Source organism: Oryctolagus cuniculus, chromosome 5 (assembly GCF_964237555.1).
Source record: "Oryctolagus cuniculus chromosome 5, mOryCun1.1, whole genome shotgun sequence".
In the NCBI taxonomy this organism is placed as follows: Eukaryota; Metazoa; Chordata; class Mammalia; order Lagomorpha; family Leporidae; genus Oryctolagus; species Oryctolagus cuniculus.
Genome location: NC_091436.1, coordinates 130,790,472 through 130,805,409, shown reverse-complemented (window position 1 = coordinate 130,805,409; position 14,938 = coordinate 130,790,472). Strand labels below are relative to the sequence as shown.

At 43.1% G+C, this 14,938-nt stretch overlaps 1 protein-coding gene across 5 annotated transcripts in view; it reads left to right on the top strand.

Annotated features, from left to right (window-relative positions):
- Positions 1-14,938, top strand: part of DNAH8 (dynein axonemal heavy chain 8) — a 358,350-nt gene that overhangs the window by 215,973 nt on the left and 127,439 nt on the right. For all 5 annotated transcript variants that reach the window (XM_070074115.1, XM_070074114.1, XM_051854776.2 and 2 more), the window contains 8 exons: positions 1,403-1,556; positions 3,687-3,851; positions 4,885-5,111; positions 6,786-6,904; positions 8,911-9,014; positions 9,953-10,129; positions 13,542-13,709; positions 14,524-14,739. In XM_070074115.1, coding sequence (XP_069930216.1) covers positions 1,403-1,556; positions 3,687-3,851; positions 4,885-5,111; positions 6,786-6,904; positions 8,911-9,014; positions 9,953-10,129; positions 13,542-13,709; positions 14,524-14,739 — 1,330 coding nt within the window. The remainder of the gene's footprint in view (positions 1-1,402; positions 1,557-3,686; positions 3,852-4,884; positions 5,112-6,785; positions 6,905-8,910; positions 9,015-9,952; positions 10,130-13,541; positions 13,710-14,523; positions 14,740-14,938) is intronic.

The following is a 14,938-nucleotide window of genomic DNA, read 5'->3' as shown; positions in this document are numbered from 1 at the left end:
AGATGGCATTGGTACATGCCACCTTGATGGAATTAAATTGGAGTCCCCTGGTATGTTTCTAACTCTACCATTTGGGGCAAGTCAGCTTGAGCATGTCCCAAATTGTACATCTCTTCCCTCTCTTATTCCCACACTTATATTTAACAGCAATCACTTTTTTTTTTTAAAGCTATATCAATTCTAATGCTCCCAACACTCTCTGCAAGTAGGTATTGTCTTCATGTTGTAGATGAGGAAACAAAAGCTGAGGAATGTGAAGAACTCTTCTACAGCAGGGATTTGAACCCAGGTCCTTCTGGTTCCAAGGCCCATAGCCTTTCCAGTGGAGCCTGTGGCTTACACTGCACTCACCATGACTTGCACTGTAGCACCGTTGTCGTCAGTGCGTCAGCATACCCATGAGGACTTAGTTCTTTTTTTTTTTTTTTTGACAGGCAGAGTGGACAGTGAGAGAGAGAGAGACAGAGAGAAAGGTCTTCCTTTTTGCCGTTGGTTCACCCTCCAATGGCTGCCGTGGCCGGCGCACCACGCTGATCGGATGGCAGGAGCCAGGTGCTTCTCCTGGTCTCCCATGGGGTGCAGGGTCCAAGTACTCAGGCCATCCTCCACTGCACTCCCTGGCCACAGCAGAGAGCTGGCCTGGAAGAGGGGCAACCGGGACAGAATCCGGCGCCCCGACCGGGACTAGAACCTGGTGTGCCGGCGCTGTAAGGCGGAGGATTAGCCTAGTGAGCCGCGGCGCTGGCCGAGGACTTAGTTCTAATACTTCAGAATATATTGGCTTTATTTTTATACATTTTATATATTGCATCACCTCTGGTAGCACATACATTTGGCAGGAAATAGCAAACAGAAAAACAAAGACCAAAATCTTCTTTCCATATCTGTCACCACCTAATCAGAACATTTCTGATGTGTATGCCATGTTGCACAATGCATCTTTGACTGTCATTTTGTCTGCATCTCGGTGCTAAGTGAGCTATGCAAATTACCATTATATATAATTTATCACTAATTTTATTCATAATTTATTGTGACTTTCTCACTATAGCAAACACATCCAAATTTTAGGACAGTTTTAGATATTATACATCCTTGCATATTCACTTGGGAAAAATCTGTTGCAGGCACTAAGTGTTCATTTTCCTATTCCTAATTTCTCTTCATGGGTCACTTCTGGTGAATTCTCTGTTTTTCACTTCTCAAGTTAAATACGTTGTTTTCCTGGAGTGGTAACACAAAGCTCTTTAGCTCTAATCCGCTTTCTAGCAGGCACAATTGCTTAGTACTTGTTGGATCAGGTACCACTGATACTGTGATTCCGTGGGTCGTTATTGTGTTTTGAAACACAGTATGGCTGTGCTTTCTTTAATTTCAGATTTTCCACCACTTCCCTTTCTAGGTCTTACAATGTGAACAACCTAACTGACGACTTAAAGTTTTTGTACTCAGTTGCCGGTGCTGATGGCAAAGGCATCACCTTTATCTTCACAGACAATGAGATAAAGGACGAGGCCTTTCTGGAATACCTTAACAACTTGCTGTCTTCGGGAGAGGTAGGTCTTACAAGTAGACAAAAAGCTCGTCTTGTGAACATGTAAATTTTATGTGAATAGAAAAAGCAGCAACGCTTCAGAAATGAGACCACTGAGCACACATTTTTGATTTTAGGGCGATTTAGCATGTGAGGTTTAGAAGGTTCTCTGTGTGTTTTCAGCAAAATAAATGCTGCCCACCTCTAGATTTTATTATTTCCCTTTGCTCCATTTTCATTGTGACTCCTTGTTTGTCTCTTCAGTCTTAAATTTGATCCTGTGATTTGCTTTAGGAAATGCAGAATGTCTGTCTGTCTGCCTGTCTCTCTGGCAGAAGTATGGAGTGGGTGAAAGAGTTCTCATCATTCGATGTGGACGTTTGCATCACCCCCATCACCTTCACCTGTATTTGCCCTTCCATGAGAGAGAGACAGATCTTCCATCCACTAGTTCACTCCCCAAATGCTGCAATGGCTGGGGCTGGGCCAGGCCCAAACCAAGAGCCTGGAACTCCATTTGGGTGGAGGGGGCCCAAGCACTTGGGCCACCTTCTGCTGCTTTCTCAGGTGCATTAACAGGGAGCTGTATTGGAAGTGGAGCAGCCAGGACTCGAATTGGCACTCTGATACAGTATGGTGGCATTGTGGGCAACAGTTTAGCTTGTTGTGCTATAACACGGGCCCCAAAATAACTGTTTAAATTCCATTTTTCTATGCACTTAAAAATATTCTAGCTGTACTCAGAACTAAGGTTTATTATAACAACACAGTAAGGATACACAGCTGGATTGGTAAAGAAAAAGACGGGCAGGCGCTGTGGCACAGTGGGTTAGGCTGCCACTTGTGATTCCGGCATCCCATATTGGAGTGCCAGATTGAGTCCTGCTCCTCTGCTTCCAACCCAGCGCCCTGCTAATGTGCCTGGGAAGGCAGTGGAGGGTGATCCAAGTGCATAGCCTCCTGCCACCGACAAGGGAGACCTGGATGGAGTTCCTGGCTCCTGGCTTTGGCCTGGCCCAGCCCAGACCAGTGTGGCCAATTGAGGAGTGAACCGGCAGATGGAAGATCAATTTCTCTCTCTCTCTCTCTCTTTCTTTCTCTCTGAAACTCTGCCTTTCAAGCAAACAGAATAAATTAGAAAAAGAAAAATACACACCACACGGAGTCTGGAGGAATCCACAGGCAGGCTTCCCATGCTCTCTGTAAGGGGCCCCACAGAACGTGCTGTCCTGCCAGTGTGAGGTACACTAACATGCACCGTGTTTCTGTTTAGGGAAGTCCATTTAGAATTTAGAGTCCAGCGTTTTTGTTTAGGACTGGTCGTGTAGTCACTCCCTGCCTAGCCACACTGCCAAAATTCCAGACTCCCAGCAGGAAAGGGGGTGTTCAGCTTGTTATCACAGTGTTTGTATAAGCAGTCTAGGCACAGCAGAGCAATCTTATTAGCAATGGGGGAGACATCCAAAAACTGAGTTTACAGATGGCAGTTGAGGGCTAGGCTTGCAAACACACTCTCCTGAAGGTCAGACCTGCTATATTAACTCTTGCCTGCACAGTGGTGTGTACTGATGCTTAAGGGTACGCAAGCTGGTTAAGTATCTTGGAGCCAGAATTAAGACTGACCATGAGTTAAAGGACAGAGGTTATCACTTGACATTTTATTTTTAAATTGTATTTACTTGAGAAGCAGAGAGAGCATGAGAGCGAGAGAGCAAGAGAGAGCTTCCATCCACTGGTGCACTCCTCAAATGCCTGCAACAACTGGGCCTGGGCTGGGGCTGAAGCCAGGAGCTAGGAACACAAAGTCAGCAGGGATGCCATTACTTGACTTATCACCACTGCTTCCCAGGATCTGCACTGGCAGGAAGTAGGAGTCGAGAGCTGGAGCTGGTTATCAGATCCAGGTACTCCCAGGTGGGACACAGGCACCCCAGCCACTAGGCCAGACACTTGCCCCCAACTGGACATTTTAAAGAAATGATGGAGCTCAGGGAAATATAATTTGCTCTTGATTATACTGCTCAATAAATAAGTTACACTCCCATGAATCCCCTGAAAACCAAGGATCTGACTGCAGAGATGGCATGTAGGGCAAAGAAAGACATGTGACTTTGCTAGTGCATTAGAACAGCTTCTCGTCTGTTTCTCAAAGATCTCCAATTTGTTTGCACGGGATGAGATGGATGAAATCACCCAAGGTCTGATTTCAGTGATGAAGAAGGAGCTGCCTCGCCACCCGCCTACCTTTGATAATCTATATGAGTACTTCATTTCAAGGTCAAGGAAGAACTTGCATGTTGTTCTCTGCTTTTCTCCAGTGAGCTTTCATTTTTTCATTTGTATCTATTTAAGGGGAGTTACTTATTTAAATATGCTTAGTTTGCCTTCTCTGATGAGAAGGTACATGTTTACATTGAATTAAAACTAATACTTTACCACCACTAATCTCCATTGGTCAATATCTCATTACCAGTGTGTTAATTTAAAATTTTCATATTATTTGGAATTATTGCACAGCCTGCAATTTTCATTCATTACCTAGAGGCATAGATTATTTGAATTGTGTGGAATTTGGTGATGCAATCCCTCCCAAACCCCACCTCCATCACAGATTTACTCTCTAGAATGTCTGTGATTGTAGCTTTGGACTGAACACCATGCTGTTCAGTAGAGTAGCCATCAGCCCTAAGTGGTTATTTAAGTTTTGATTAATCAGAATTAAGTAAAATAAAAACTCAATTCCTCAGTCTCATTAGGCTGATTTCCAGTGCTCACACATGCACTGTGTCATTAGTGGCTGCTCTACTGGAAAGCACATTTCTAGAACAATCCTATCATCACAGAAAGTTCTGTCGCACAGCTCTGCTCTGCTTGAGGGAGATCTCTGTAATACTCAAGGGAGCCTGCTTGATGGTGGGAAATCTCTCTGTATTAGCAATTGAAAACTCTCTGTATTAGCAATTGAGTTTTGTTGTTTCCTTTTTAGACCAAACATCTGTTTCTTCTGCTGTTCACACTTGTCCTACCTTCCATGCCTTTCACTGTCCTTGTCCTTTCTTTCTACACTTGATCTTTGCCAAAAGGCCTAGAAGCACCCCAAGTCCTTCATCTCTAAGAGTTCTAGTTCTCCAGTTTTCCCTAAAAGATGGTTCCTGGAATCAAATCCAACATTGCATATGTCTCAAGACAAGGAGTGTGAGGTATATTTCCTCCCTTCATCAGAACCCTCGATGTGTATACTACTGCATCCCAAGAATATTTTTTAAAATAACCTTGTGATGACACACTGTTGGCTCAGCATGCACAAACCCTTCTGTGTTTCTAACGCTTTTTGGCTTTGCTGTCCATAGGTTGGTGAGAAGTTCCGAGCCCGTTCTTTGAAATTCCCTGGCTTGATCTCCGGCTGCACTATGGACTGGTTCAGTCGCTGGCCCAAGGAGGCTCTGATCGCCGTGGCCTCCTATTTCCTCTCAGGCTATGACATTGTGTGCTCCAGTGAAACTAAAAGACAGGTTGTGGAAACAATGGGCCTCTTTCATGACATGGTTTCAGAGAGCTGTGAAAGCTATTTCCAAAGGTAGGTGATATTATAGAAAGGGACCCAACCACGGAGTTCCCTCCAAAGAGGAATTCACTGTAGCATCTGATGAAAGGGTCTTCTTTCTGATTGAGCATGAAGTCCCAGCCACGTTCAGATTTTTCTTGCTTTGATTTTCTAGGGACTGTGCATTGAAAAGATGGCAAATACAAGAGATTTAAAAATTAACTAATGTCCATTCTTAAATACCTCTTTACCACCCAGGCTCCAAGTAACAGATGCTTAATGAGTCGTTCTATTTCATTTGCTTAATTTTGTTTTGAAAATGACTTAACTAATTCATTATAAACTGCTTAAAATTGGTTTCTTATTCCAATGCATTATTTATTTTGATTAAAGAAGTGCACAGTTTGAAAGTTTCCTTATTGCCTTATGTTAAGGGGAAATTTAGGTTGTGTATTCGCATGACTCAGTCTTATCAATGTTCTTCTGCCAAGTAATTGTGAAATGCCATTTTAACTGACTGTGGAAAACCACTCCCTAAAAGTGGTGATTGTGAGTTCCTTTTTGGGAAAGCTGATGTCTGCCATAGTTTTCTCCTGAAGCATAATAGTTACTGTGTCAAATTGACAAATATGAATGCAGTTGGGCCAACTTGGGTCTCTGGGATAGCAAGCTCCTCCCCTAGGGTTGCTCAATGTGCTTCAGGGGGTGCAGAATCTTCTAGAAAAGCTATGCCTACCTAGGCCATCCTTCTTAGTAATTGTGGATACTCTCTCATAGTCTCTTGGTAACTCAATATGTATTAATTCTTACCATAGGAAGATTTCCTCTCCATTAAACTCAAACTCCTCTTAACTACTGTTACCTGTGATGATAAATTTCTATCTTCTTACAGTTATTAAAACTTGTTGTTTTTATAAATTTGGAGTATTTCCCAAATTTTTCATATCATCTCAAGTTGTAGAAGGTTATTCTGGATGTAATATGTGACTCTCTAATAGTGTTGAAGGTTATTCTGGATGTATTTATATAACACTAGAATAGTTCCATAGATACGAAATTTTCCAAAAAAAACCTTAAAGTATTAAAAGAGAAATTAATTTTGTAGTATATTAAGAGCTCTTCTTTGACTTCTCTATAAAATTGTTACTTCTACGTATTTCCATCTTGAAATACAATGACTAAGAAACCCCATTGTGGGATGAATATTTGAATCATATATGGCCGCTTTGATTCCTAGGCTGATCCGGTAACTAAGGGAAAAGATTGGTTTCCACTTTCGTAAATTCATCTACTTGGGATCCAGCAGTGAAGAAGTGTATAGCAAATGCCAGTTGAATAGAAACAAATTGCAGTACAAATGCATTTCAACCACTTATCCCTAATACTTGCCCAGACCCTTAAAGTTTGTAAAGTGTGTTCAAGAATGCAATTTTATTTGATCTTCACGAGATTCCGGGAGGAGGGCAGACCTTATTCTCTCAGGCTTCCAGAGGTACAAACCGAGGCTCACAGTGGGAGTGAGGGTCACATGAAGGACCTAGCTGTCTTTCAGCCTCACCTCTGGGAAACCACGTGCACTTGCCGCCCGCCCACTGCTGGATCAGCCTGTGCAGCCGCCCCTATTTCACGGCAGGAAGAGTGTATGTAGATGTTTTCTGGAAGCACTCCCGAATGACAGAGGTGGCTGTTTTTATACTCTGCTTTCAGATATCGCCGAAGAGCACACGTGACTCCTAAGTCTTATCTCTCGTTTATAAATGGTTACAAAAACATTTATACTGAGAAGCTGAAATATATCCATGAACAAGCCGAACGTATGAATATTGGTAAGAGGAGTGGGATCTTACCTTTTCAGACGTGTTTGATAGTGATCCACTTGGGGTGGGTGGAAACTGTGCTTGAAAACGAAATACTCTCTTGATTGTTACTCACAGGCCATGTTGAGGGATGCCCTGAGGGATCTTTTGACTTGCCCAGAAGCTCCAGTTAGAACAAAATCGAGGTGGAAGTGCCCTGTTTTCCCCAGCTCTTTCAACTCTAGGTCCACTGTGTTGGGTGTGAGTCACTGTAGTTTCTGGACCACTGCTTGCAGGTGGGGAGGAGCCAGCTCTTGGGAACTGATGAGCATTTCAGTTTTTGCTTTCATTATGGTTTACCTTGATTTGTATAAACTTTGCTGTGTGAACGCTTCCTGAAATTCTAACAAAGGAAAAGCCAAAAGAGAAGCAAAAACAAATAAAACCAAAAATAGATGCTCTCCTGGCCGTGGTTTCCTAATGGTCTGGGATATGCAGTGTATGCAGGTAAAGAATGCATTGGGACAAATTACGTCTACAGATAATAGGGCCCAAACAAACCAACATGCCTTCGTTCCTGCTTTTCATTTCCTCTAAACAAAACCTAGTCACGTGGTGTTATTGAGCTCCCTGGGCTGTGACATTGTGGCGATGGCAGAAACACCCTGAAAGGGAAGGTTCTCCTGTGGTTTTGCTCAGGACTCACCCACCTTCTTGCAGCCTTTCTGTCTCATGCACTAGAATAGATGCTGGTTTCTCCTGGCTTGTGAGAGAGCCAAGTGCTAAATTTTTAAACAGTTTTCTGGTCTGGTTCTTAAATATGCTGTTTTTTTGTTGTTGTTGTTGTTTTTTTTTTTTTTTTTTACAGGCAGAGTGGACAGTGAGAGAGAGAGACAGAGAGAAAGGTCTTCCTTTGCCATTGGTTCACCCTCCAATGGCCACCGCGGCTGGCGCGCTGCGGCCGGCGCACCGTGCTGATCCGATGGCAGGAGCCAGGTACTTCTCCTGGTCTCCCATGGGGTGCAGGGCCCAAGCACCTGGGCCATCCTCCACTACACTCCCTGGCCACAGCAGAGAGCTGGCCTGGAAGAGGGGCAGCCGGGACTAGAACCCGGTGTGCCGGCGCCACAAGGCAGAGGATTTAGCCTAGTAAATATGCTGTTTATTGAAACTCAAGTCATATATTTATAATTAATTATATTAAATACAAAGACATACATATTTTTAAATCATCACTGCTTTGTTATTTTTACTCTATTTTACTATTATTAATGTTCTTGAGGTTATTTTTGCACCACGTGTTTGGTGGAAATAGAATATACTGGTGTGCCACTGAGAAGCTCCTGGTAGGTTGAGTCACTATGGTGGGAACATTTGTAGATGGATAGAAATTGGAGAACACACAAATGAATGCTTCTCTACCCCTGCTCCCCACACCAGAGTCCTAGGACATATGTTTCACATTTATCAATATTCCACTATCTGGAACATAATTGGAATGTGAGAAATTCAGTTTACCAGTTAATTTGCCCTATGGTGTTAAAAATCTCAGAATCAGTTATATACATTTTAGCAGTCATTTTCATTTTTGTGGCAAAGTTACCCACATTTGTGCCAATGTATCTTCCATCTCGTTTGCCACGTCTGCTGCAGTATGATTTAAAGGCAGAGCAATGGTCGCTACACACTGTTTACAAAGTCGAGGAGAGCATGAGTTTGTCAAATAAATGTTCTGGGTAACTTAACCTCATTCAGTACAACGTTATGACTTTCCCTTAAGGGTGACTAGGTGGTATTTTTGAATCAGAGCTATTTTCTTTGAGCTCCCCGATTGCTGGTGGAGCTCTCTCTCTGGAGTAGGGTTGATGTTGATCCTAAGACAGGTGTGTATTTAAGGGCTTTGGGTCCATGGGTCCTTGTCTCGTGTTGGTTACTTTCCATATCCAGTGCTGCCCACAGAGTCAGTATGAGTCGGGGGTTGATGAAGGGGTTACGTGCATGTCAACAGGAGCATCTGTGTGTGTGTCTTTGTGAAGGTCTGGACAAGCTCATGGAGGCCAGCGAGTCTGTGGCGAAACTCTCTCAGGATCTCGCGGTAAAGGAGAAGGAACTGGCAGTGGCTTCCGTGAAAGCAGATGAAGTGAGCTGGCGTTTATTTCATCACTACTGATGAAGAATCTTTTTTCCGTATAAAAATTATTAATTTAAAGTGTCATTAAAAAATAAATAGGATCTCACATGATTATTTCTGGTACAGTAATGTTCACAAGCACCATCAGGTATATTTGTTCAGCTTTTACCGAGATGTAGGCAAACAGTCCGTCCTCTACCTGGTCTAAGACTATTCTTTCTTCTCCTGTTCTGTCTCTCTTCTTCTCCCTCAACTCTTTCTGAAAGTCCTGCCTCACTGTGAGTCATAGTTGGCCTTCTTTCCAAGGCCCCTGCACGCTCTGTGTTTCTAGGATGGCCCGAGTCCCATCTAAAGTTTGTGTTGAGGAGGGAAAGGATAAGAGGAAGAGTTAGTGGAGTTAAAAAAACGAACCAAAACACAGCACTCCTCTGGAGGAGACGGTGATAATGTGTGGTGTTCTTCTGTCTGCACCCCACTTGTCTCCAACTGCTTTCAGCTTCGCCTGTGAGTCAGTTAAGAGGAGATACTTAAACCTTGACCCTTAGCCAGTTACCAGAATGAATGAGATACCTTAGGGGAGGCATTTAGCAAAGTCCTGGCATATGATAAGCACTCAACAAATATTTACTATGTTTCTTATTACATGAGACTTAATATGGGTTTCTGACCATACTCCATTATACTTACTTCAATTGTTTTAATTTTCTAGAATCTTAGAGAGTAGAGAGCTTAAATATTTATATATGAAAACTTAGAAAATAGAAGAGTATAGGAACTGCTCTGAGGAATTGCTTTTGTACACCTTAAAATATAGACGACTTAGATGGGGGATAAATTTGCTTTTATTAATGTTTCATATTATACTGAATAACTGTTCGGCTGCTCAAATCTATAAATTTTGCTTGAAAGGTGTTTCTTTGCTTTCACGTGTTTCCTCAATTCTACAGGTATTAGCAGAAGTTACAATAAGTGCCCAGGCTGCAGCCAAAGTAAAAAATGATGTACAGGAAGTAAAAGACAAAGCGCAAAAAATAGTGGATGAAATTGACCGTGAGAAAGTGAAAGCCGAGACCAAACTGGAGGCTGCTAAACCTGCACTGGAGGAAGCGGAAGCGGCCCTGAACGTGAGCAGTGCACCGTTACCCCTCCCCACACCAGTGCTCACGGGCGCCGCGTCTCATTCCACGCAGTTAACTTGGAATTGAGTGATCAGAAGATGGAATTGAGTTCTTAAAGTGTTTTATAATCTCTAAATCGGAAAACAAATGTTTCCATGGCTTCAGTTTTCTAAGTTCTAGTTTTTTTAAAATCTCACTTATTATAACCTATTAGTTTCATTCCATAAATCAACCCTATGTGAGAACCAAGAAATAATGCTGGTGATTAACAGCCCAAGTTTTAGCATGAGGGATTAAGATCACAGAGAGTCGTCTTGGTTCCTCCAGCATCCAGTCCACATTGTGTCACTCTCCCGTGTTAAATCTGCTTGTGGCTCTCGGTGCTCTTTAGATAATGTCTAAGATGGGCATCTACAGCTGTGAGGTGAGAGGGACACAGCTTTGGAGGAAGGTGGATATGCCTTTACCTTTCATGATCACCACTTCTTAGATGATCTAGAGTGCATTTACTTAGCTTTCCTGGGTCTCCATTGGTATCCCAGTTCCTCACTGGTGCTTGAAGGATCCATGTGTGCATTAAAAGTGATTGATACAGTTGCCTGGGCACATGGAACATGCCCCATAAATATCAGTGCTTCTGCCACTGCTGGTAACCTGGGTCCTGTCTTCCTCTTGAACTTTGTCTCTTGTTCTCGCCTTGCATACAACATAATCCAGCCATGCAGAGGCAATTGTAGGCTCCTGGAAGAATCATGGTCTGTTACCTTAAATGTGCCTCTGTTTCTGCTAGGAATGCTTCTCCTAACCTTTATTCTTTTTTTTTTTTTTTTTTTTTTTTTGACAGGCAGAATTAGACAGTGAGAGAGAAACAGACAGAAAGGTCCTCCCTTTTTCCGTTGGTTCACCCCCAAGTGGCCGCCATGGCCGGCTTGGTCTCCCATGCAGGTGCAGGGCCCAAGTACCTGGGCCATCCTCTACTGCACTCCCGGGCCACAGCAGAGAGCTGGACTGGAAGAGGAGCAACCGGGATAGAATCTGGCACCCCAACCAGGACCAGAACCCAGGGTGCCGGTGCCACAGGCGGAGGATTAGCCCAGTGGTGCCGGCCAACCTTTATTCTTGATATCCCCCTCCCCCAAATGTGTAGGAATGAAACGGACGTCTTAAGATTCAATTGTTATCTGTAGCCTTTGTTTATCATCCTGTGAAACAGTGGTCTATTTTTTTTACTTGTTAAATATTATGGCTAGTGGTGCATTAAGACTCTGATTATAAGAGTGGACTAAAATTATGTTTTTACAAGAATTGAGGAAAAGAAAGGAAGGAAGGAGGGGGATTGAGGGAGAAAAAGAGGAAGGGAAGGAATGGTTATCTTCTTACAATTGTATCTATGAAATATAAGAACTTTGTTCTCTTAATATTAATAAAGGTTAAAACTGAATTGAGATCCAGATTAAGATAAAAGGAAAACAGATAGAAAGAGTCATTCTCCAAATCTTGGCTCAGACCTTGCTCCACCTCATTCCTTCCAGAAGTTCTGGGTTCTTCTGGACCCTCCTCTGGTTCCCTTTTAGCCCTGTGTTCTCATCATGGTAGAAGTCCTTAGGTCAGGTACTTTTGTTTTCACTGCCTTTATTGGGAGATCATGGAAGCAAAGTTATTTTTGTTGGTTTTGTTTTATATGGGAAAATGCCTGTTGTTGTTAAACGAATGAATAACTCTATAATAATCATTTAATAACATTTTCATGATGACCAGGACACGTTCTCTACTCCCACTCTCTTTATTGGTCATCCTACAATAACATACAAAAGAGAGGGAGTGATGACTGAACCAAATGAGTTTTCAGACATTTTATTGATCATATGTTCTCCCAGTCCTTCTTGCCTTGAGTATCAGGCAATGTCTTTATCTAAACCCAACTCAAGGGATCAATATTGTGGTACAATGGATTAAGCTGCTGCTATTCCATATCAGAGCACTGGTTCGAGTCCTGGCTCATCCATTTCCTATACAGCTTCTTTCTAATGTGCCTGATAAGGCAACAGAAGATGGCCCTAACATTCAGGCCCCTGCCACCCATTTAGGAAACTAGGATGGAGTTCCTGGTTCTTGTCAAAGGCCTGGCCCAGACTTGGCTGTGATATCCATTGGGGAGTGAACCAGTGGGGGGAACATCTCTCTTTCTCTCTCTCTCTCTCTCTCTCTCTCTCTCTCTTTTTTAAAGATGTATTTATTTACTTGAGAGGCATAATAGCAGACAGACAGAAAGAGAGACAGAGAGAGAGGTCTTCCATTCACTGGCTTACTCCCCAAGTGACAACAGTTGGAGCTGAGCTGATCCGAAACCAGGAGCCAGGAGCTTCTTCCGGGTCTCCCATGCCAGTGCAGGGGCCTAAGCAGTTGTCCTGCTTTCCCAGGCTATAGCAGAGAGCGGGATTGGAAGAGAAATAGCCGGGACTAGAACCGGCACCCATCAGGGATGCCAGTGCCACAGGCGGATACTTAACCTACTACACCACAGCGCTGGCCCCTCTCTCCCTCTCTTCCTGTCACTCTGCCTTTCAGATAAATAAATCTTTTGTTAAAAAAAAATTCTGGGGTTGGTGCTGTGGCGCAGCAGGTTAACGCCTTGGCCTGAAATGCCAGCATCCCTATGGGCGCCGGTTTGAGTCCCAGCTGCTCCACTTCCGATCTGGCTCTCTGCTGTGGTCTGGGAAGGCAGTGGAAGATGGCCCAAGTCCTTAGGCCCCTGCACCCATGTACGGGACCTGGAGGAAGCTCCTGGCTCCTGGCTTCGGATCAGCGCAGCTCCAGCCGTTTCGGCCAATTGAGGAAGACTCACTCACTCTCTCTCTCTCTCTCTCTCTCTCTCTCTGCCTCCATCTCTCTCAGTGTAACTCTGACTTTCAAATAAATAAATAAATCTTTAAAAAATATAAAACTTTAAAAAATATCTTTAGAAACCATACATTTGCAATAACTTCTCTCATCTCCCGGCTCCTCCCCCTTCTGTAGACAGGGCAGCCCTCAGCATGGAGGCTGAAGATGAGGTTTCTGAGATTCAGGGTTCTGTCTGCTCTCATATCTGTGTATGGGATGAACCATGCTTCACAGGTGCAAGTCGTCTTTAGAGGGACTTGTAACTGATGGGTCTGGGGAGGTGGATAATGTGTGGTAGTGATCCTGCAAACCGATTAATTGGGGGAAACGGGAAGAAAAGAATAAAAGCAAATGAATATCCTAAAATAATCAAGGAGCCATGATGCAAAAATCTTGGCATGCAAACCCCTGAGGAGATAATGTTGGAAATTGGGGAGAAAATATATTTTAAGGTTTTCTACCTTAATTATTTAAAAATGAGATGATTAATACTACTCCACAAAAAAAGTAAATTGATTCCTCATCTCAAATACAGACTATCAAGCCAAATGATATTGCCACAGTCAGGAAACTTGCAAAACCACCGCATCTTATTATGAGAATCATGGACTGTGTGCTGTTACTGTTCCAGAAGAAAATTGACCCTGTTACTATGGATCCAGAAAAACCTTGCTGTAAGCCATCATGGGCCGAGTCACTAAAGGTAAGTAGTGACATCTGTCTTTGTCAGTCTTCTCGGGGCATCAAGTGTCCCCAGCCGAGGACACACATTAAAGACTCAACAACGTGGGTCCCTGTGTATTGCAGAGTTAAACTCCATCACACAGCATGTAAGCAGGGAGAGATTTTAAAGACGAATGCCTTAATTAATTGATTGATTTGAAAGGCAGGGAGAAGAAGGAGAGGGAGATAAACTAGCTTCTATCCACTGGTTTAGTCCCCCAGTGCTCATAACAGTTGAGCCTAGCTGATTCTAAGAACTTAATCCAGATCTCCTACATGGGTAGCAGGGACTCAAGTACTTGAACCATCATCTGCTATCTCCTAGAATACGCAATAACAGGGAGCTGGATTGGAAGTGAAGGCAGGACTCGATTCCAGCACTCCAGTGATCCCAGCACTCCAGTCTGGATGTGGACATCACAAACAGTGGCCTAATCTGCTGTGCCACACCACCACCCCAAATGTATTTCTTTTATGAAATCTGTCTGGAACCAGTGGTTAGCAGTGGTGTAGCTTTGGTGTCAACCCAGTCGAGTATCCAAAAAGAAACCTATGTGGTTGGTGGTATTTAGATGTACTTATCAGACAAGGAACTTCCGTATTTTTCTTTGTTTCCATTTTCACCATGGAAACCAGAAGACAATTAGCAATTTACAAATTTAGGTTGACTTTGTGTGTTTAGACCAAATCAACTGTTACCTTTTTGAAAAACTTCAACTGGGAAGAACACATTAACTCAGGAAGGCAGGGTGTCTTTTCTCCCAGAACTTACAGGTTGCGCTACTATTTTTCAGTTGATGAGTGCAACAGGATTCCTGTTTAGCCTTCAGCAGTTCCCCAAGGACACTATAAATGAAGAGACTATTGAGTTACTGCAGCCATATTTTAATATGGATGATTACACTTTTGAAAGTGCCAAAAAAGTCTGTGGGAACGTGGCTGGTCTGCTGTCTTGGACACTTGCTATGGCAACGTTTTATGGCATCAATAGGGAAGTGCTCCCTCTGAAGGTAACAGCTTCCCTCCTTCTCCCAGAAATCAATGTCGAATCAAATAGCTCGTTGGTATTACTGCCATTAAAAGATAGGCATAATTTAGCCCACTAAAGGTAGGTATCCTGTTAGCAAGTTTTACTTTTTCCCTATGTCCTCTTAACATTTCTCTTCCCTTTGTGCATTTGTTACATACTTTGTTTCTTGGCAATGCAGA